Here is a 21,156-nt window from a genome sequence, read left to right as displayed (position 1 = left end):
CCACACACACATTCCATTTCCTAAACCCAGGCTTAGGAGCCCCACCACACACATGAACGAGTCTTGCCATGAGCCGGCGTGGAAAGGCTGGTGTGGAATGAGTAGTTTGGGAGGGGACCTGCCATCCTGGCTCGAGAGCTCCAGGGTGGACGGTCAGGCCAGGTGGCTCTGCCACGGTTCCTGCTGTTTGCTCCGAGATGCAGGCCTTGCACAGAGGACATGGGTCCTATTTGCTGAAGAAATGGACATTCTAGAGGGAGTAGCGTGTGTCCTGTAGTCTCTGACCCATGGTTGGAGCACTTCCCTCCTCCTCGCTTCTGTTGGGTCTCTACTTTGGACGATTTCCCCCTGCCAGAGAGGCCTTCCCCTACCCAAGCCTTTGAGATCTCACCCCCCTCCCCTCTCCCCTGCCTACCCTCTTCCCTGCCTTTCCTCTCCCTTGCCTCCCCACTCCCTGCCCTGAGGGTTTCTTCAGGGCTCTGGTCCTAGGCTCCCAAGTTCCCCGCCCGCCCTACCTCTGGAGTGTGAGCTGCAGGAGAAGGGGGCCTGCTGCCCCCTGACCTCTGCATGTGCCCTGTGCCCAGAGTGGTGCCTGCAGGAGGGCACTCTGCTTGTCAAGTACTAGCCCTCAGGCAGCTGTGACAGCAGGGCACCCGGCAAGCTGCTGCACACGAGTCTCCTGGTTGGCACGTGTGGACACTAAGGGCACCACCTCATAGGCTTCAGTGAGTGAGTGCGTGGGAAGTACCCGAAGAGCTTCCAAGAGATGTCGCTCATCAGGGTCGTAAAATCAGAAGCTATAACTTCCATTTGGGATTGGTGGTAATAAGGATTAAAAAAAAATCAGGTACCTCTGAAGGGTTAAAGGACAGGCTTTCCATTCAAACACGTTGCCTAACATTTAACCAACGGAAAGGTTATGTTGATGGTTGTGTAAGTCGGGTAGGTTATTTTGGAAATATAGGATGATTATCTGTTCAGTACACCAAAATGCTCTGTTACTAACATTTTATCCTTTGAGTAAATGTTTATTGAGCGAATCCGTTGCGTGCCGGGGTCTGCTCCACGCTGGAGCCGCAGGAACATGGGTGAGGTCTTCCTTCCAAAACCCTTAGTCCAGTGGAGCCTGATAGTAAGTGAAGTTTTTGAGAATTCTAGATGATTCTCTTCTATGGATGCTTTCCCTCTTTCATGTCTCCAAGAATAGAATCTGTATTTTAGAGGCCTGTCTCGTGAGGTCTTGCTGCCATATCTGTTGGGAGTTGGGGAACCGGGTGGAGGCTGACAGGGTGTCAGCCTTGGGCTGGTCTGCCCTGGAGTATGAGGCGCAGGGTTGGGGTTGGGGGGTGGGGGCAAGGGCTACCTTTACTTGGCAGACAGCTGTGGTACGCTGAACATGTTCTCTTTTCTAAAGTGTTAGCTCTTCTGTGGAGTGTGGTGCTTCTCTTTCATTGTGATGTTTAAATATTGTTTGGAGCCACTTACAGTGTTAAGTGATTCATCTTTTAGTCCTCGCTCTCAAAATGGGAGAAATAATATTCATTTGTTCAGCAAGTACTTATTGGATAATTACTTATGTCAGGCTCCTAGGACAAAAGTAGGTTCTACCCTTAAGGGGTTTAAAATTGTGAGGATTCGATGAGTGTGTGCTTGGGTCAGCGGGGGGTGGGGGTGGGGGGGCGGGAGGGAGGAGAGGGAGAAGGGCCAGAAAGGTCTCATGGTAGATGCTCAGAGACTCAAAAAAAAAAAAAAAAAAAAAAAAAAATCTCTTCTCCTTTTTATCCCTTGGCTTTTTACTTTACTGTCTTAAAGACCAAAAAAATCTTACTCATTGTGAATTGTTAAGCACTTCTGCTTTGTTTCTACCCATTTCTTTGCACAAAGGATCTGACGTTTAGAGTATTTTACGTATTCCTCTAAAGGTTTGGTTTTGCTTAGAGCAGGGAGTGGACAGATGAGTGAAGGGAAGTACAAAGGAACTGATCATAAATAACAAGTCAGAGAAAAAGGATTAATTAACTGTTTTCCTCTAGAATCTACTTTGACATAAATAATTTGAGGATTTTTTTCCTAATAGGTTGCCTATGGGCTTTTAAAAATTAACTATTTTTTTTTAAGATTTTATTTATTTATTTGACAGAGATCACAAGTATTCAGGGAGAGAGAGAGGAGGAAGCAGGCTCCCTGCTAAGCAGAGAGCCCGATGCGGGACTTGATCCCAGGATGCTGGGATCATGACCTGAGCCGAAGGCAGAGGCTTTAACCACTGAGCCACCCAGGCGCCCCCAAAATTAACTCTTTTTTAGGGCAGTTTAGGTTTAAAGCGATATTGAGCGGGCGGTACTGCGTTCCTGTGTACCCCTGTCCTCCCCTCCATCACCCACGCTACCAGCATCCCCACAGAGCAGTACTTTTGTTACAGTCTACGGACCCGCACAGACACATCAGCATCACCCAAGTCCCGAACTTACATTGGCATTCCCTCTTGGCGTTGCACATTCTTCGGCTTGGACAGATTTCTAATATCTCGTATCCACCATTACAGTGTGTTGAGTAGTTTCACTGCCCTGAAAACCCTCTGTATTCCTCCTCTCATTCATCTATCTCTCTCCCCTAGCCCCAGGCAACCACTGATCTTGTTATTGTCTCCCTGGTTTTGCCTTTTCCAAAATGTCCTATAGCTGGAGTCCTACAGTCTGTAGCCCTTTCAGACTGGCTTCTTTCACTCAGCAATATACATGTGAGGTTCCTCTGTGTCTTTGCTTGGCTTGATAGCTCCTTTCTTTTTAGTACTGAATAATTTTCTGCTGTCTGGATGTATTGCACTTTACGCATTCACCTACCAGAAGGACATACTGGTTGATTCTGAGTTTGGGAATTTATGAATAAAGCTGTTCTAAACATCTGTGTGCAGGTTTTTGTGTAAACAGAAGTTTTCAGTTTAGTTGGATAAATACCAAAGAATACAGTTGCTTGATCTTAATGTAGAAGTACATTTTGTTTTGTAAGAAACTGCCAACTGTCTTTAGAGCATGTGCCATTTGCCTTCCCACCATCTATGAATGAGAGGTCCTCTTGATCCATATCCTCGCCAACAGTTGGTTTTGTCAGTATTTTAGGTTTTGGCCGTTTTAATAGTTGTGTAGTGGTGGCTGGTTTTAATTTGCACTTCTTTAATGTCATATCGATGTTGAACATATTTTCACATGCTTATTGGACATCTGTGTATCTTCTCTGGTGAACTCTCTCTGAAGGTCTTTTGTTCATGTTTTAAATCAAGTTGCTTATTTTATCGTTGTTGAGTAAGTTCTTAATATATTTTGGACAACAGTAGTTTATCCAAGATGTCTTTTGCAAACATTTTCTCTCAGTCTGTGGATTTTCTTTTCATTCTCCTGACAGTGTCTTTTGCAGAGCAAAAGTTTTTGATTTTAATGAACTTCAACTTCAGTTATTTCTTTCGTGGATCGTGCCTTTGGTGTTGTATCTAAAAAGTCCTCTCCATACCCAGGGTGGTCTAGGTGTCTCCTGTTATCTCCAAGGACTTTCATAGTTTTGTGTTTTACATTTAGATCTGTGATCCATCTTGAGTTAATTTTTGTGAAGGGTTCGAAGTTGAGGTCCGGATTGATTTTTGTGTTTTTGCACGTGACTGTTCAGTTGCTCTGGCAGGGTGTGCTGAAAAGACTCTCTGTCCTTCATTGTATTTTCTCTTTTGTTGGTTGCCTGTGTTTAGAAAATGTTTATTTCTATCACTTCTCTAGAAACTGATACTATAGAGGTTTTTTTTTTTTTTTTAAGATTTTATTTATTTATTTGAGAGAGAGTGAGGAGAGCACATGGGGAAGGGGCAGAGGAAGAAGCAGACTCCCCGCTAAGCAGGGAACCCCCTTCGCAAAGCTTGATCCCAGGAACCTGAGATCATGACCTGAGCCAAAGGCAGAGGCTTAACCAACTGAGTCACCCAGGAGCCCCAATACTCTAAAACTTAGAGCAATAAGAGCTACCCTTCCCCCCAAACATTCCCTTTTCTTCCATTTTCCCCTTTTCTTCAAGAAAGCTTTGAAGAGCTCAAGCCTTTGTATGATAATTGTAGAGTGAGAGTCACTTCTGAGACTTCCATGGGGTGAACTGCAGGAGGAGTAAACCAGGGTATCCAGAACATGCTCCGTCCTCATCCCCGCACCAGACTCCCTCACCACCATTGGGCTGGACTTTCAGAGGCTTGGGTGGACAGCAGTTGGGCTGTGCTCTTGTTTCGCCTCATCACTGACCTTGCTGCCCTCCGCTGGTGGCCTTACCTTGTGACCACAACTCCAGTGGGTTGCCCTAACTCAGTAGACCTTCATCATTCGAAGCCTGATTGGATCTTTAGCGAGTATGTGGGTGTACGATATTACCAGATAGACATGGTAACTTAAAATGGTTCAAAATGTGTTTATTTAGAATGAGATTCCATAACAAATCAGGAATCTTGACAAAAAAAAACCCAGAAGAAGATGAGTTTGTAGGCCATATTTGGCCCACAGATTTATTTTGGCTCATATTTCTCTGTCTCTCATTCTAAAATTTGGGTTCGTTGCTAACATTTAGAAATTAGGAGGCTCTACACAAAAATAGCCCTCTTCCTCACTTTTCTTTAAAAATCAGAAGATCTGACCCCACTGGGCCTGGATTCCTATGTCCCTCCCCAACCTGGTGCACTTCCCCCATATTGCCCCCGTAAGTTTGCTTTTAGCTTTGTTTTTGTTTTGGTTTGTTCTTTGGTGATCCCTTAGACTGCGGCTCACGTCGGTTTTGCTGTGGATTGTTGCTCCAGTGTGAGAGCTGGATGTGTTCACACTGACTGGCATTAGTAAGGAGCACCGTGAGGGGCCGCGTTTGTGGTGGCCTGCGGTGACCGTACCCGTGCACCTGCTAGGAGACACCTTTAGAGAAAGCCCTTCCTATCCTTCCCCCTTCCTTCCCCCATGAGCAGGCCCAGGACTGGGCTTGTCCGGCTGCCCACTCAGTGCTTTATCTTTGTGTGCAAGCTTATCTTTTCTTTGTACTTGACCTTTTAGATGTTCCCTGCCTGGTCGAGTGCCTTTAATGTGAGCGTTCAGTAAGTATTTGGAGCCACATTTACGTAAGACTTGTTCATTTGAAGATAGTTGTGCACACATTCATTCTTCCTAACGCTGCCACGTTTACTTCTTTATCTGTGGGAGCAGAAAGGGGATGTCTGGAAAGCTTAATTGACTCGTGCAAGGTCAAATGTTATTAAAGGGCAGCAAATGGGAGTTTAGATCATTTTCTGACTGCACATAAGGGTGTTCTCTTTCCATGGTTTCGGTTGACCATTCACACTGCCAACTGTCCACCGGCAGACTCTTGATTTCAGTGTGATCACTTTGCTTAATAAGTCTTACGTACAAGGATCAAATTACTACCAACAGTTTTTGCCATACTTTGCCAAGCTTAATTCCCAGTTCTCTTGAAATGCGTCCGACTTCTCAAAAAGGTGTTTAGATTTCAGATTTCGACACTGCTGGTTTGAGACACAAACATACAGCTCTCATTTTTTACTACTAGAGGCCCAGTGTAATTCCCATAAAAAATCTGCTTTTTTGAATGGACTCTAAAATACAAAGCACCTAATCCTCAAACTTAATTGGATGAAAATCAGCAAAGCCTATACAAAACGAATTAGGAGAGAGACCTAATATGGATTGTAGTGGACCATATGTCCTGAGAGCCAGGGCCAGGCCAGTATATGCCGCCGATCTTGGCCTAATTTTAACAGATTTTCTCTTTCATCTCAAAAGGCCCAGCCCCAGACAATAAATTCTCTGGAGGCCCTACTTCTAGGTATATGAGAATATTAATTTAAATACTTAAAACTTGTGAATAAGATTATTTTGAAACTATTACCAGGTATGGTCTCTTGATATTTAGCAACCCATATTTTCTGTGAAGCATTTTTCAGCACAAAAGGATACAAAAAAATCCTCTGCGAAGAATTGAAAACACTGCACAAATCAGAATAAAGAGATAACTATCGATCTGGAGCAGTGACTGTTGATGTGGTTGAAATACATATTTAATGATGGACATTAATGTGAACAGTTACTGGGAAGAACCATGACTTAATGAGAATGTTGGCCTTCATTGCAGAGGACGCCAAGGACATTTGCTAATGCAGATTGTAGACCGTAGACCGTGTTTGTTAACTGAGGATTAGATGTGGGTAGTTGATGGTTATTCCCAGCTGGGCTGGAAGTTCCTGGGAATAGCATGACCTTGATATTTATTAGCCCCTCTCAGATTTACCATAAAATGAGTCACGGTCCTGAAGCATGTCACAGTGCAGGAGATGGCTTATATGGAGTCCAGGATTATGGGGGTACTTTTTAGAACAAAGATTAGGGGCTGTTCTATGGACACTGGAAATTAAATGAAACCACAGGGGTACTGTATGCATCTTAAAAGAGCTTCCTTGGTGTTTTTTAGCCAAGGAATGACTTTGTAATTATAAAATAACCCGTATGTACACCAAGTTCGTGTTTTCTTCTGCAGTACTTTTTAACCTCCCATTTTATAATGTTCTTTGAAAGAATGTACCAAATTATAGATTACTGAAATACTTTAACAAAGTCCTTTTAAAATTCAAATTTGTTGACATTCGAAATATTCTTTATAACAAAAATACCTCCTATTTGCCACTCATGGAATTACTAAAATGAACCATTACAAATTTCCTATCCTTAACTATTTTTATTTATAGCAGAATTGGAAGTTTGTTTTTATAAGATGAAAAAAGTTAACTGGGTGCAATGTGGCTTTCTCTTCTAATGCTCCAAACACAGTTTGACTCAGTGAGGGTAGGAGCCTGTAACATTCGAATACTGTACCCTTGACCACATCAGAGCGAGTGGGTAGAAGAACATTAGGGCATGACTTTAGAATTATATGTGACTGTTTTATAAAACCAGCATGTAAGATCACATAATATCTTAGAATTCTTCACGTTGAAGGAACCTCTTGTACGATATAGTCATTTTATAAATGGGAAAACTTGAGATCCAACAAATTCAAGTGACTCCCCCAAGACCTTACAACTTACTGGTAGCATAAAGGCAGTAAATGTTTCCGTGTAGTCTTATTTCTTAATGTTTATTTTACATTGTTACATTCTGTACTTTCTCCCAGGGAAATAGTAGCTTTAACTTGCTGAACACTTACTTTAGACATGCAATTATACCTCTTAAGGGTGTAGGGGACTTCATTCCTGTTGAATCTGGGAAATTGCCCGGAGTCCAGAAATTAAATCTTACCTTCATCTTACTTGCTTAATGGGGAACATTGTAGTGAATAGAAAATTGGCTATAATGTGGAGAGAAGAGGTGTAATGGACAGAAGGTGGAGATGTTCAGCATCATGATCCAGCTGTTTCTCATTCAAGGGCCCAAGAGCAGAGTGGTCCAATTTCTTCTCACCTTCAGTGCACACACCTTCTTAAATGCAACAGGCATCTTTAAAGGGAAAAAAAGAAAAGGTAGGCAAAGTCCAAATAATCGCAAGGAAGCTAGGAACCAGTCAAGATAAAAATAAGGATGATTTGAGGAGAACTTTGCAAAGGATTTGAAAAACAAAAGCAAATGCCTACAATACTACAGAGGCAGAAATGAGATTCAGAAGCACTAAGATCACTTGATGTGAACAGGTAGAAAAGGTGATTTGGGGTAAAAGTGGAGGACGGATAGCTGGTGGTTGGGGAAGGTGTTGTGAGCTTGCGCCCAGGACCCAGCCTGTTGGGATGTGGACACGGAAGTCTGATCAGTGGGACCAGCACCCAGCTTTCCCTTCTGGCATTTCCCTCCCCATCTCCGTGGCAGGAACCACAGATGATTTCTGGATCATTTGTCCCTAACTTGGCCTTAGTGTCTGCCTCATTGAAATTTTTGCTTCGAATTACACTTTATATTCCCTGTTCTAAATTCTGAAGGTGCTTTGTAACTCATATTCATATTTAAAAAAAAGTTTCCTTGAAATCTGCATTTCCCCCTTTCTCTCCCCACTGCATAGAGAGTAAAAAGAAAAAGCTTCTTTTTCTCTCTTTCTCTCCCTCTCCACCAAAACCATTTATAATAAGGCTTTGTATAGACACTGATGGGCATTGGTGAATGTTCTGAATGACTGAAAAGGTATCACTAGAAACTGACTTGGGCAGGGTCTTTGTATCACCATTAATACCCTGATGTGGAGGTGCACGACTTCCCCTCTACGGTACCTGTGTCCACATCTGCCCTTTCGGAAGAGGAGCTGTTCATTGGCATTTATTGAGATTTTTCTTAGGATCATAGCAGGTGCGTGGCTTCTTTGTTGAAAATGTTTATTTTGTGATGATATTAGGGTGATGCAGGAAGGGAGGGCACCAGCTAGTCTGGACATAGACTTGGCCTTATTTTTAACAAAACAAGTCCTTTCCCCCAAATGTGCACGTGCTTGCACTCGCGTACGCCTGCACGCTCCCCACCCCTCTCTGTTATCTTGCAAAAGATTTCATTAAAAAAAAAAGAAAAAAGGATATAACACAACATTCATTCAGACTTGTGGAGGTTAGCCAGAAGGTACCTACAACAACTTTACAACAGTTCAAGTTCTTGGTCTCTAATGGCTCCAGGGGTTTTAAGGCTTCCATAAAACCCCGTTAGTCATTGTCAACAATTTTCTTTGTGTTTATCCCTTTAGCACACATATGTTGTGTTTCCGGTAAAGCTTACCTAGACGTCAGTCACTGTGAAAGTCGTGGCCACAGACAGCTTCTAAAAGATGTTGAGAATCATAGTCCTGAAAAATGCTTGGGGCTGTGGTGTCCTGGGGAGTGGGTAAGAAGAACCAGTGACGCATGGCAGACCCTGCACTCCACACCAGACCTTGGAGCTCGCTTGCCGCGGGTGGGGTTTTGATAGCCGAGAGTAAGATGTGCAGTTATCTATTTGGTTTTCTAGGGAGTAAAGGACAAATAACAACTACATCCTTTGTCTGGAAGGATATTTATTTTTCCTCAAATATACTGCTGATTTTGCATTTAAAAATATATTCTAGCCAGAGGACCCCAGCCCTGTCCCGGTATATTAGTTACCACTTAGTTATCCTATCTGTCAGTCTTCATCAGCTGTGCTTTTCTGCATTGAAATCATGCAGCAATTTCTTGATACCTGCTGTGCTAAAGACCTGTTTGCCATAAGTTCACCAAATACCTGCTGAGCATCTCGTGTCAGGCCTGAGCTAGACTCTGAACATCAAGGTCATGAGCGTGCGTGCGCTGGTTCCCTCTGCCACTCCAGAGCCCTTTGTCTCTCCTGTCTGTTCGGGCTGCCAGAACGAAAGTTCGGTGGACAGGGTGGCCGATGCAGCAGATGTGCGTTTCTCCCAGTGCTGGGGGCTGGAAGTCCGAGGTGGAGGTGTCCCTAGGGTCAGGGTCTGGTAAGGACCCTCTGCCTGGTTTACAGAGCTGCTTTCTTGCTGCATCCTGCCACGGTGGGGAGAGAGTGCTCTGGTCCCGTCTTCGAAGCCCCTTTCTGGCCCCCATCCCACCATGGGAGCCCCACCCTTACAGTCTCATCTCAACTCAGTTCCCTTCCAAAGGCCACACCACACCCCTCACACTGAGAGCGCCTCAGCGTGTGAATTTGGAGGGATACAGACATCCAGTCCTATACTCTCCTTGTGGGACCTCCTTGCATTGTCGTTTTAGGCTCTCTTTCTTCTCTGTTGAACCCCTTGTTTCCAGGATGCTGTGTGATCATCCTTTCAGATATAGTCCCTCATTCTAGAAGGGCACATCCTTTCAGAGCTGGGAAAGACTGAGTAAAAGGTAGGACAGTCCTCCAGAGCCTGAAAATCTCTCTTCTGCCCTCCTGCTTGATGGATCATTTGGTTAGGAGGAGAATTGTTCGTTGGGAATAATTTTCCCTCCCTCTTATTTCTAGATGGCCTTTTTTTCTTGTCTTGGGATGTTTTCAGAGTGCTTTCTTTGTGGTGTTCTGAATTTGTATTCTTTCTACCATGTTGTTGGGGTTTAATTCAGGCAACTAGTCCTTTTATTCTGAACCCATTTTCTGTATTGTTATTTTCTCCCCTGGTGTGCTTTCTTGTGGTGGAATGAATACTTTTCTGCTTTCTGGTTTTGTTATCATTTCTGTTTTCTGGGATATTCTTCAACTTTATTTTCAAATTTTACTCTTCTTTTTTTTGTGCTGCTAGTTTATGTTGATTTTCAAGAGCCTTTTCGGTTTTCTGATTTTCTTACGGTATTCAGTTTTGGTTGCACGGGTGTATTATCTTTTGTGTGGATACCTTCTAGGTTTGTCTTTTGTTTCTCTTGTTGAGTTTTCCTTCTGTTCACCACATTCTTTCTCTTCCCAGCAAGCTCTTGTTTCTCTGTTTTGTCTCCATCTCTCCCACTGGACCAGGCTTTCAGGTGCCTGATGGTCCGTGGCTGTGGATGGTCCTGGGAAGACCAAGAGCAGTGCGGAAGCTAGCCGGAAGCTCTGTAGCTGAGATTTCCTAACCTGCTCTCTCTGCCGTAGTGACCCGGCTGTTTGGATGGTGCTTTCTGTGGGAGGACTCTAGATGTGTATGGCCTGTTTAGTTGATCCAGTCCCCTGCTTGGGATGGACAGTGGAGGGTGAGTATTCTGGGACCCAGTTGGGAAAAGGGCTGGGAGCCCTTCTCTTTAGACTTTCCATTTCCCTCCGGGTTGTCACCTTGATCACCCTGTCCAGGTTTCAGATTGCAGGAGAAATTGAAGTTCAGGTTTACGTGCTTACCAGTGAACTAACCCAAGAAGAGTAGGGGAAAGGACCTGTAGGCAGTTATGTTCAGGAATAACTGCTGTAAATGGTATGATATTTGCTCCTTGCCTGTCCTGACTTAGTTATAACAATTGGGAGACAGTCCTGCATGAATTTTGGCAACACCCCCATCGTCTAAATGGCAGAGTAACTCGGAGCCTGTCTTTGAAGATGCTGGACATGTGCCCCCACCCTCCTTCCCCCACTCCTGTGATGGGGAGAGGGGAGTATCCCCTGGCCATCTTGGGAGGGGATGGGGGGTGTCATGGCTTCCACGTTCGTTCAGTCCCACTGGGTGCGGTACTGGGCCTCACCCCTGCCTTTCGCAGCATCTTTCCTGGGGTTTTGAAGGGCGAAAGATGTCCTCTTCCTTCACTCAAGCTCATATCCTCTGAATCTGGGGTCATCTCTTACCCCCACCCCGCATGTCTCCCTCTCCCATTCTCTTGGTCCTTGTGAGTTTCTTTCTTTCTTTTCTTTCTTCTCTCCGAAGGTATTTGGGAAGAGAGGATCGTGGGTTCTACCACTTCATTTTTAGCCATAGGCTTCTGATTCGTACTTTAAGAAGATCATTCTTGCTACTGTGTCGAAGGGCCCTGAGGGAAGGACAGAATTCTGCAGGGAGCCCCACAGGGAAGCCCTGCTGGGAAGAGCAGGGCCTGAGACTCCCCTCCCCCGAGCCCAGCTGGGCTGGGTGGGCTGTTCTGACTTAATTTTGAAAAGCAACCTGTAAGGTTCAGTGTGTTCACATTCTTGGAAATGGAGGGACCTTTAAAACAAGTCATGGTTCTTCATGCTCACTGTTAGAAATTTGGAAATTATAAGCAGACAAAATGAAAATAATATGTAATTATAACAAATGTCTATAAAACGATTACGTAGCCCTCCATCATCTTGCATTCAGTAGTTATTTTAGTGGTTCTAGTCATGGAGTCTTGAGCTGGTGCTGATTTCTTGGCTGTGGCCTTTGCGTAGTCTGTTCGCCGCCCCCTCCCCCGCACCCAGGCGGTGTCCTCAGGTGGGTTTGGGGATCAGATAGCACGCCTGCTGTGGGATGCATGTCCTGAAGGCTGACCTTGCGAAACCTGGAAGAAGAGGCTCCTGTTGGGGCACACAGGCGTCTGGCGGGGGGGGGGGGGGGGGGCGGGTAAGGGGTGGGACCTTAGAACGTGCAGGCAGATTTCATTTCTCCTGGCTTGGCAACCTCACAGGACACTCACTTGTCCTTGCAGCCATACAGTTGGCACCCAGGAGGCAGTCCGGCTGGAAGATGAATGTGAACTCCTGGGGCAGGAAGTTCCTGAAACCTCTTTTGTTGTAACCCATATAAAAAGAAAGGCAAATGATCGGGTTCTTGTCCAGCCCCTGTCATGGGGTGTTTACGTTACTGTAGTTTTTCTCCATGCTCAACTCTGTGGCCTTACAGCCAGGCCTTGGAGAAGCTCAGGCCTCCCTTGCTTCACGCTTTCCCAACTAAGCAAACTCCAGACTGCTGCTTTGCTTCGGGCTGTCCCGCAGCTTACTGTAGATCAGAGGTGTGGGAAGGCGCCGCCTGTGCTGGCTGCCCTCCGCTGGGAGCAGAGGCCTTGAGCAGCCCCTGCACGTGGGTCGTGAGCATCCTGCGTCTACCCATCGCCTCCTGGCACGCTGAGAGGCAGGGCTGCTCTCCAGAGCTGGATGTGCTGCGCTTCCGTTCTTCTTTTAAACTTTGACTGCCTTTTCTAATTAATTGTAAAATTTAGAAATGATTTGAGTGGCTAATTCCATGTCTCCATGTCCTGTGTTAATCACAGACCATGTGGGAAGCAAAGTTGAAAAGAGTGAGGGCCCTTCTGAGATGGTGTCATTCCATGCCAAGTCCTAGTCTGTGGACAGACCCGCAGGTGTCCAGGAGAGGAGAGAGCTGACCTTGAGAAGGTCAGCGTTCACCAGGCTCTCAGCTCCCTGAGAATTAAGCGAGCAAGTGGATGTGGCTGGAGGCTTCGCACAGAATCTGGCCTGTATCCCTCTGTCTCTCTCATTCTTTGAAGTGTTTCCCTTCTTTTTAGTCTTACTGGCTTTATTTAGTGGTAGCCTGTAGTATTGCGTAGAAGAAAATGGGATGTAAAAATGCTAACCTGCGCTTTTCTGTTACGGTGATTGCTGTGTGTTGGGAAAGAAAAAAGTAAAAAATACGACTTTCCAGAGGTAAATAAGTAAACTGCCTGGTTCAAATACATATCACCCTATCAAGAGTTAGCATTTAGCAATATGAACAAAACCCAAAAATGAACCACAAATGCAACGGGACTCATTGTAATGTTTTTTGTAGGTTTTTATTCTTTGTTCCAGAAGGTGTTGTAGACACTCATCAATCATCTTGTTGCTCGGATGTACAAGGGAATTAAGTACATTCCCTGTCTAATTTGAGGGAACATGCCCCCGTTGGGGCTGATGGACCGCCACCCTTTGTCCTCCCTGCCCCGAAACCTGTATCGTAGGACAGGGGGCGAGTTGGTGGAATAATGAGTCCCCTCGCATTGCCTGCCTCTTACCTCAACATTCTGAGCCTGTCGCTGTGCTGGTGCTGAGCACAGAGGACACACCCCTCGCCCCCACCCCACCCCTCCACCCGTGCCTGCACAGAGTCTGTGGGGGAGGGGCACACTTGACACAGGAACTCGCAGGGATTTGAAAGGATTTTCAGCACGTGCACTTCCAGTGAGCAGCGTCTTGGTGTCACAGACGGCATCCCCCTCCCTATGGCCGGCCTCTTCCTCTTTCCTTCTTTTTAGCTCACTGGCAGCGGCATTAATCCTGGGTCAGGTCATACTCCGGGAGCTTTCCTTTTCACTGTCAGTGCAGTTTATTCCTCGACCGCTTCGCTGCAGGGTCTGCTGTTCCAGAAGGATGGCGGCTCCCGTTGGGTGCCAGCCTTCAGTGAGGGGAGGGGGCCTTGGCGCTTGGGTTCCTTGCAGGGGCATGGTGGGGACACAGAGGGCCTTTCCTCCAGGTGCACGGCCTCAGTGCCCTGCAGTCTCAGGATCACCCTTTTCCTGTAAGAAAACTTTCTCACACTTCTGTTTGCCCGCAGAATTCTGTCGGCCAGCTCTGCTTATCGATGAGCCTTCTTTCTTGAAGCAGTTTGCATTTCTTCTTCTTCTCATCTCATTGGACTGCGGGAGATTGGGCTTTACCTCAGGCCTCCGGTATGCTGTGGCTCATTTGCAAAGATTTCTGATATTTAGAGTTTTGGTTTTTTTTTAAAGACCATGCAGGTTTGTAAGGAACGGCAGAAATAGAGGGACAGAGTCACATAACACTAAAATAGCCATATTTCTGTGTTTATTCTCTTAACAGATGCAGCAGCTTTTTTATGAGAATTACGAACAGAACAAGAAGGGCTACATTCGGGATCTCCATAACAGTAAAATCCACCGAGCCATCACCCTGCACCCCAACAAAAGCCCGCCCTACCAGTACCGGCTGCACAGTTACGTGCTGAGCCGCAGGATCGCCGAGCTGCGCCACCGCACGGTCCAGCTGCACCGGGAGGTCGTGCTCATGGGCCGGTACAGCAACACCCAGGTTCCCAAGGAGGACCTCCAGCTGGGGATCCCGCCTTCCTTCATGCGCTTCCAGCCCCGCCAGCGGGAGGAGATTCTGGAGTGGGAGTTTCTGACCGGCAAGTACTTGTACTCGGCGGCCGAGGGCCAGCCGCCTCGCAGAGGCATGGACTCCGCCCAGCGGGAGGCCCTGGATGACATCGTCATGCAGGTCATGGAGATGATCAACGCCAACGCCAAGACCAGAGGGCGCATCATCGACTTCAAGGAGATACAGTACGGCTACCGCCGGGTGAACCCCATGTATGGGGCCGAGTATGTCCTGGACCTGCTGCTCCTCTACAGGAAGCACAAGGGGAAGAAGATGACCGTGCCCGTGCGGAGACACGCGTACCTGCAGCAGACCTTCAGCAGGATCCAGTTCGTGGAGCACGAGGAGCTGGACGCCGCGGAGCTGGCCAGCAAGATCAATCAGGAGTCCGGGTCCTTGTCCTTTCTCTCCAATTCCCTCAAGAAGCTCGTGCCCTTTCAGCTCTCTGGGTCAAAGAACGAGCACAAAGAACCCAAAGAGAAAAAGATAAATATCTTGATTCCGTTGTCCGGGCGTTTCGACATGTTTGTGAGGTTTATGGGAAACTTTGAGAAGACGTGTCTCATTCCCAATCAGAACGTCAAGCTCGTGGTCCTGCTTTTCAATTCTGACTCCAACCCCGACAAGGCCAAACAGGTTGAACTCATGAGAGATTATCGCATCAAGTACCCCAAAGCGGACATGCAGATTCTGCCCGTGTCTGGAGAGTTTTCGAGAGCTCTGGCCCTTGAAGTGGGGTCTTCCCAGTTCAATAACGAATCTTTGCTGTTTTTCTGTGATGTTGACCTCGTGTTTACTACAGAGTTCCTTCAGCGGTGTCGAGCAAATACAGTTCTGGGCCAACAAATATATTTTCCAATCATCTTTAGCCAGTACGATCCAAAGATTGTTTATAGCGGGAAAGCTCCCAGCGATAACCATTTTGCCTTCACTCAGAAAACTGGCTTCTGGAGAAACTATGGGTTTGGCATTACTTGCATTTACAAGGGCGATCTTGTCCGAGTTGGTGGCTTTGACATTTCCATCCAGGGCTGGGGGCTCGAGGATGTGGACCTTTTCAACAAGGTTGTCCAGGCAGGTTTGAAGACGTTCAGAAGCCAAGAAGTAGGAGTGGTCCACATCCACCATCCTGTCTTTTGTGATCCCAATCTCGATCCCAAACAGTACAAAATGTGCTTGGGGTCCAAAGCATCCACATATGGGTCCACGCAGCAGCTAGCTGAGATGTGGCTGGAAAAACATGACCCAAGTTACAGTAAAAACAGCAATAATGGCTCCATGAGGACAGCCTAACGTCTAGCTCTGCTGGAAGAGATGTTTTTAATTATCTAATTTATTTTTCAAAAATTTTTTTGTATGATCAGTTTTTGAAGTCCATACAAGGATATATTTTACACATGATTTTCTTACAAAGGACTCCTTGATGATTGAGCTTTTTGAACAAAAATGTGATCATATTTGCCTTTGAACACATTTTCTTGCTGAACGTTGTGTAGCAGACCTGCTTAATGATGACTTGAAATGTACCTGATGAACAAAACTTATTGTTTGGTTTTGTTCTTTTACGCATTTCCTTTTCAGACGACACCCCCCCCCCCCACACACACACCCCAGTCCTCTGGCAGAAAACATGACCGTTCTGCAAAGTATTATTGTAACAGAACACTGTAACTCTGGTAAATGTTTTGTTGTAACTGTTAACATTGCACAGATTCTACCTTTTGTCTTTTTTAATGACAGTTTTTTTTCCCAAGCCATTACGTGTTCCAGTTGTAAAATAAGGAAATGTGATTAATAGCCGTATCCTCACCATCGGGAGAGTGTTCCAAAATTGATTCTTTCCCCCAAACTTGTGCTCATCATGGTCACGTATTGTTTTAAAAGCAGGGGGAGAAGGAGCGGCACAGTTAGATGTGTGACTGTTCTTGTGGTCGTTCGTGTGGCTTAACGGACCTGGCATTCAATTCCAAGAAGGATTTGTTGTCTTTTTGTTTTTTTTTGTTTTTTTCCTCTTCCTGACCCTTCTCTTTAAAGGGTAAACTATTATTAATATTTAGAATGACAAAGAAGAATTATTGTAATAAATCTAACGTACACAAGCTAAAACAGAAACAAAAACCCGCCCTAATGGAAGCATTGGGGGAAAATGTATTTTGGTTTTGTTCACTTCATCTTGTCTGTGTTACATTATTGGTGGAGATGGTTGTTTCATTCTTTAATTACTGTTTTGTTTTATTCTTTGTATCCAAAATACCTTTAATTTATTTAATATCCATTGTTTAGAGCTCTGTCATTTCTCCAGTACCTGCTAGTTATTAGTATTTATGTGTATCAGGAGTGTGTTTAGTGTTCTTTTATTTGCAGTAAACTGATCTCCAAAGATTTCCTTTTGAAAACGCTTTTTCCCTCCTCAATTTTTACATTCCTTCCTGTTTTACTAAATACTAAGTGTTCTTTGACAATTTCGGTGCTCGCATGTTTTGGGGACAAAAGTGAAATGAAGTCTGTCATGACACCAGAACGTTTTATTTGTTTTCAACTCACAGATCAAATGTGCCTTAATAAATTGTTTTTTGTTTTTTTGTTTTTTCATTTAGATTTCAGTCAGTAATAGACTTGCCATTTTAATGCACATCGTTGGAGATCTGCTCATTTGTAAATAGTCTGTTTCTCATTCGGGAAAATAAACCAGTGAACAGTATTTTTCTATTGTACTTTTCAGGACCATTTTGTCTCATTACTCCCGTTTTAGCTAAAGAATTGTATTACATTTGGAGAGTAAAAAACTGAAACACTGATTTCTAAAGGTTTCCAAGTTATTTGAGGGGAATATTTTGTGTAGACTGCCGTTGGGGTGTGAAATGAAACTTCCAAGTGCCTCTTCCTCTGTTTTCCCGTGGAATGAGTTTGTCCCATGTTCCTCCTCAGCTTGCCGAATCTGTGTTCCCTAGAACAAGGGTCTTCAAACCCATTCTCAGCCTCATCTGGCTTCTTCGTACGCATGCATCTTCCTGCCCCCAGGGTGGACCCGGCTGGGCCCATTAGAGCCGGCATCGTAACAGCCGCCCACGTGAGGCTGTGTGCACGAACACTCTCGGGGCTTTAGGGTCGATCTAACTACCGGATAAATTGTGTACAGTTGCTATATAATCCAAGAATCAAAAAAAGTAAGACCTTTGATGTCAAGGTAGCAGGCTTCGTGGAAGCCAGTCCCCCTCCCAGGACAGCTACTTACCGTGTAATGACAGTTGAGACCCAGTATAATAACATCGTGCTCTCAGTAGGAATTGCTGTCATTTAGCCTAATTGTCATTTACTTGGTGGGAATGTTTAGTTTTTCTTCGGAAAGAAGCACATTTTTATTCCTCAGTAAGGAAGAGCACAGTATACACCTTGATGACGAAGTAATTTAAATTCTCTATCATGATAGCCAGCCATCGGGATTCAGGACGGGGTGTGTATGAGCCGTGCCCTTGCCGAGCTTGAATGTCTGTCCAGCATCACGGTGACGCTTTGTTAAAGTACACCATTTCCTTCCTACTCCCACTCTTGCTCAAGTCTGTTCCTCTTCCTGATGCCATGTGGATATTTATGGAGATGCTGCCCTCCCTTCCTCAAGATTCTGCTGAGGGGCGCCGGGGTGTTTCATTTGGTTAAGCATCTGCTTTCAGCTCAGGTCATGATCTCGGGGTTGAGCCCCACATTGGGCTCCCCGCTCAGTGGGCAGTCTGCTTGTTCTTCTCCGTCTACCATTCACCCCTGCATGCTCCCTCTCTCTCTCCCCTCTCTCAAATAAATGGAATCTTTAAAAAAAAAAAAATAGAAAGGCTACTGGACCCCTTCCTTCTGGTCCCCTCCCCTGGTCGTGCCACACCTGGGCTCTGCGCCCACTGTTCTCCTGGTTCCCTCTCCTCCTGGCCTCTCCTCGTTCAGCTGGGCCAGGGTCCCCAAGTGCCTTCCTGCCCAGAAAGTGGGCCCTGTAGGCCCCCTCCTCAGGAACCCCCTCCAACCAAACTGGGCTCCCGAGTTCGTGGGGACATCAGGGTCTTTCCTGCTCAGACCTCAGTCTGGAACTCTCCCTGCACACTACTCTGCTGGCCAACTGGACTGACCCTCCAGAAGCCAACTGAAACTCTCCCATCATCCACGCTGGTGCCTCCCCAGACCCTTTCAGTGCAGAGGTGACACAGCTGGACTTAATTCTGTGGTCACGTGATCATGTCTTCATCAGTGGACTCCTCCCCTGGTACCCAGGCATGTCGAGCCCTCTTGTCTAGGAGGACCGTGTCCTCCACTGTCCCCAGCCTTGCCGTTACCACACACCTCTCCATCTTGTGTGTTCCTTGCAGTGGAAAGTCCACGTGGCCCACCTCCCCGCCACTGCATTCACTGTGGCCATGTGGCCCACGCACACTCGTGACCTGGAAATAATGGCTGCTTCTCCCAAAGGTCTGAAGGCTTTCCAGTTGTACTCTTTGTTTCACTTGTTACTTTATACTTCGTGTGATTACTGTATTTTAAATACAGAAAATTATTGAAAAGGCCCATAACCCCACAAACCAGATAACTCCTGTTAACAGTACTTAAAAAGGAAGACTCCTGGGGAGGATGGTTGGAAGGGGGAAGGTCGCACCAGTGTAGAGGCGTGAAATGGAGCCTTCCTCCTCCCTCCAGCCATCCAGCCCTGGGGGCCCTCCCATGAAGAACTACCAGGTCTGTGTGGCCTGGTGGGGAAGGGGCAGTGTGAACCCTAGATGAACTAGGTCGGTAGCATTTTAAGCAATTCATTTATGCAAATGAGAGCCACATGCTTGTTTGCTTGGACAGGAGAGCCCCAGTGAGCCTCTTGCTGCTGGACAGAGGGACCTGGAGCTCTGATGACCTGGCGGACATGTTTCTGGAGGGCAAGGTGGGGCCGAGTGGGCTTCCCAAGCCTTGTGGGTGTGCGCGTGGCGTGGGAGCCCTGCCTGATGGGAGTAGGAGAGCCCTGTCTCGCGGGGTAGACGTGGAGTGCTCCTCTCCTCTGGGAGATGGGATCGCTTTCCCAGCACTACTCTTCTGGGCCAACATGAGGCCACAGTATGCACACGGACCCTAGCATTCCAGGACTTTGATGTTTGGAGACAGGGCTGCGGTCACAAAGTACACGTCATGGGACAGTCCCCCTCTGGCTGCAAAGCTGGCAGCCTGGGAGGGAGGGAGGCGCGTTCCCTCTTGCCAGGTGCTGAGAGCAGAAGGGGCAGGTGCTGCTGGTGCACCCTGGCTGGGACCTTTCCCGAGTTCAGGGCACAGAAGTAGCCCTGACCCTCCGAAACGGTTTTCTTTAGTCTCCCCAAGTTCCACCAGCCCAGTGGGTCAAGTTCTCTGTCTCTGTGCCCCCTTCCTGACCAGCGTTTTGACCTCTCCTCTCCAGGAAGCTCACCAAGCCTCGGCCCCAGCTCAGCGGGCTTGTGCTTTGTCTGCCGCTCAGACCGCAGGTGCGGGGGACACGGCTAACGCGAGTCTTCAGTCCCCACAGACTAGGGACGTGGACCCTTTGTCGTGTGTGATCGAGCACGATGACAGTCACGGTTTGCTTCAATCCTGTGCCCTTGAAGGGTCAGCTGGAGGAGGACAGCGGGGAAGGGGAATGGTGGGTTTTCAGAGGCATTCTGATGCCAGCGTCTGTTCTCCAGGAAGGCGGGACTGCCTGCCCGCCGGACTCTCTCAGCTGCCCAGGGACGCTGCGCTGGCCCCAGATTTCCGCCTCTCTCCTTGTGCTTTCTTGTCATGGAGGGAAATGAGGGCCAGCCCTCCTGCACCTGCACCGGCGTCCGCCCTGGGGGATTAGGCTGTGTCACTGCGTACAAATTGCTGTAATCTCTGCTGCAAAGGAGCTTATGTGCCCCAGTGACTGGGGGCCTGCGGGGAGGGGATCTGTCTGCTAACGTGGCTGCACAGGGCTCTGCGTACCTCGGTGGGTCCCGCTGTGCTTTCCCAAGCCCTCGAAGGATAGGCTTCTGTTCCACTTGAAGGAAAAGGCTGCTCCTACCAAACCTGCTTAGTCAAACTGGTTATAAATGCAGCGAAAGTGTAAATGTTGCAATGCGTCAGATCAGATTACAACAACTCGTTTTCTATGACTTCCAGTAGGAGAAAACCTCCTGTTAGTTTTGCTGTGCTTCAGGGTTTAGAGCTTTTTACAGGGATGCATGGGGCTGGTGGAGGAATAGGGAGGTGGGAATCGAAAAATCTCCAACCAGAAACCAAAAGGCCAGTGAGATTAGGGGCTGGTTTGTCATCAGGGCAGCAAAACCACTTAGGTGCCTGTCGTCAGATACTTTTTCAATGCATTAATTTACCATTTATTATATTCCGGTTATGACGGTTTTCCTGTCTTACTACGACAATCAAAACCCAAATTTTGTCCTTTAAAAAACGTTCTAGCTGCATTTCCTTTAAAATGATGAGTTGTTATGCCTGACTGATTTCTAATGAGAAAAATGTAACAAGAAATTGATCAAGTCATTTAATAATGCAAATTAGACAAGCTCTGGAATCTGTTTATAGGGGGCTGAGGCATCTGTGATGAATTTCTCTCCATCCAGCAGTTTGTCACAATTAAGCCAGCGACACCTCTGGGCTACCACCTTTCCTTTCCTCTTGCTGATTTACCAGGGATCACCACCCAAATTGGGCC

At 46.6% G+C, this 21,156-nt stretch overlaps 1 protein-coding gene across 1 annotated transcript in view; it reads left to right on the top strand.

Annotated features, from left to right (window-relative positions):
• CHSY1 (chondroitin sulfate synthase 1) overlaps positions 1-17,268 on the top strand; it is a gene marked incomplete at its 5' end in the record, with an annotated part of 70,796 nt that extends 53,528 nt beyond the window's left edge. The window contains one exon of the mRNA XM_080808990.1: positions 14,181-17,268. Within this exon, the coding sequence (XP_080665116.1) occupies positions 14,181-15,770 (1,590 nt within the window). The 3' untranslated portion in view covers positions 15,771-17,268. The remainder of the gene's footprint in view (positions 1-14,180) is intronic.
• Positions 17,269-21,156: the final 3,888 nt, after the last annotated feature.

The sequence above is a fragment of the Martes martes genome, assembly GCF_963455335.1.
Source record: "Martes martes genome assembly, chromosome: 7".
In the NCBI taxonomy this organism is placed as follows: domain Eukaryota; kingdom Metazoa; phylum Chordata; class Mammalia; order Carnivora; family Mustelidae; genus Martes; species Martes martes.
The sequence above is the reverse complement of the archived record's forward strand: the minus strand, read 5'-3'. Positions and strand labels throughout refer to the sequence as shown.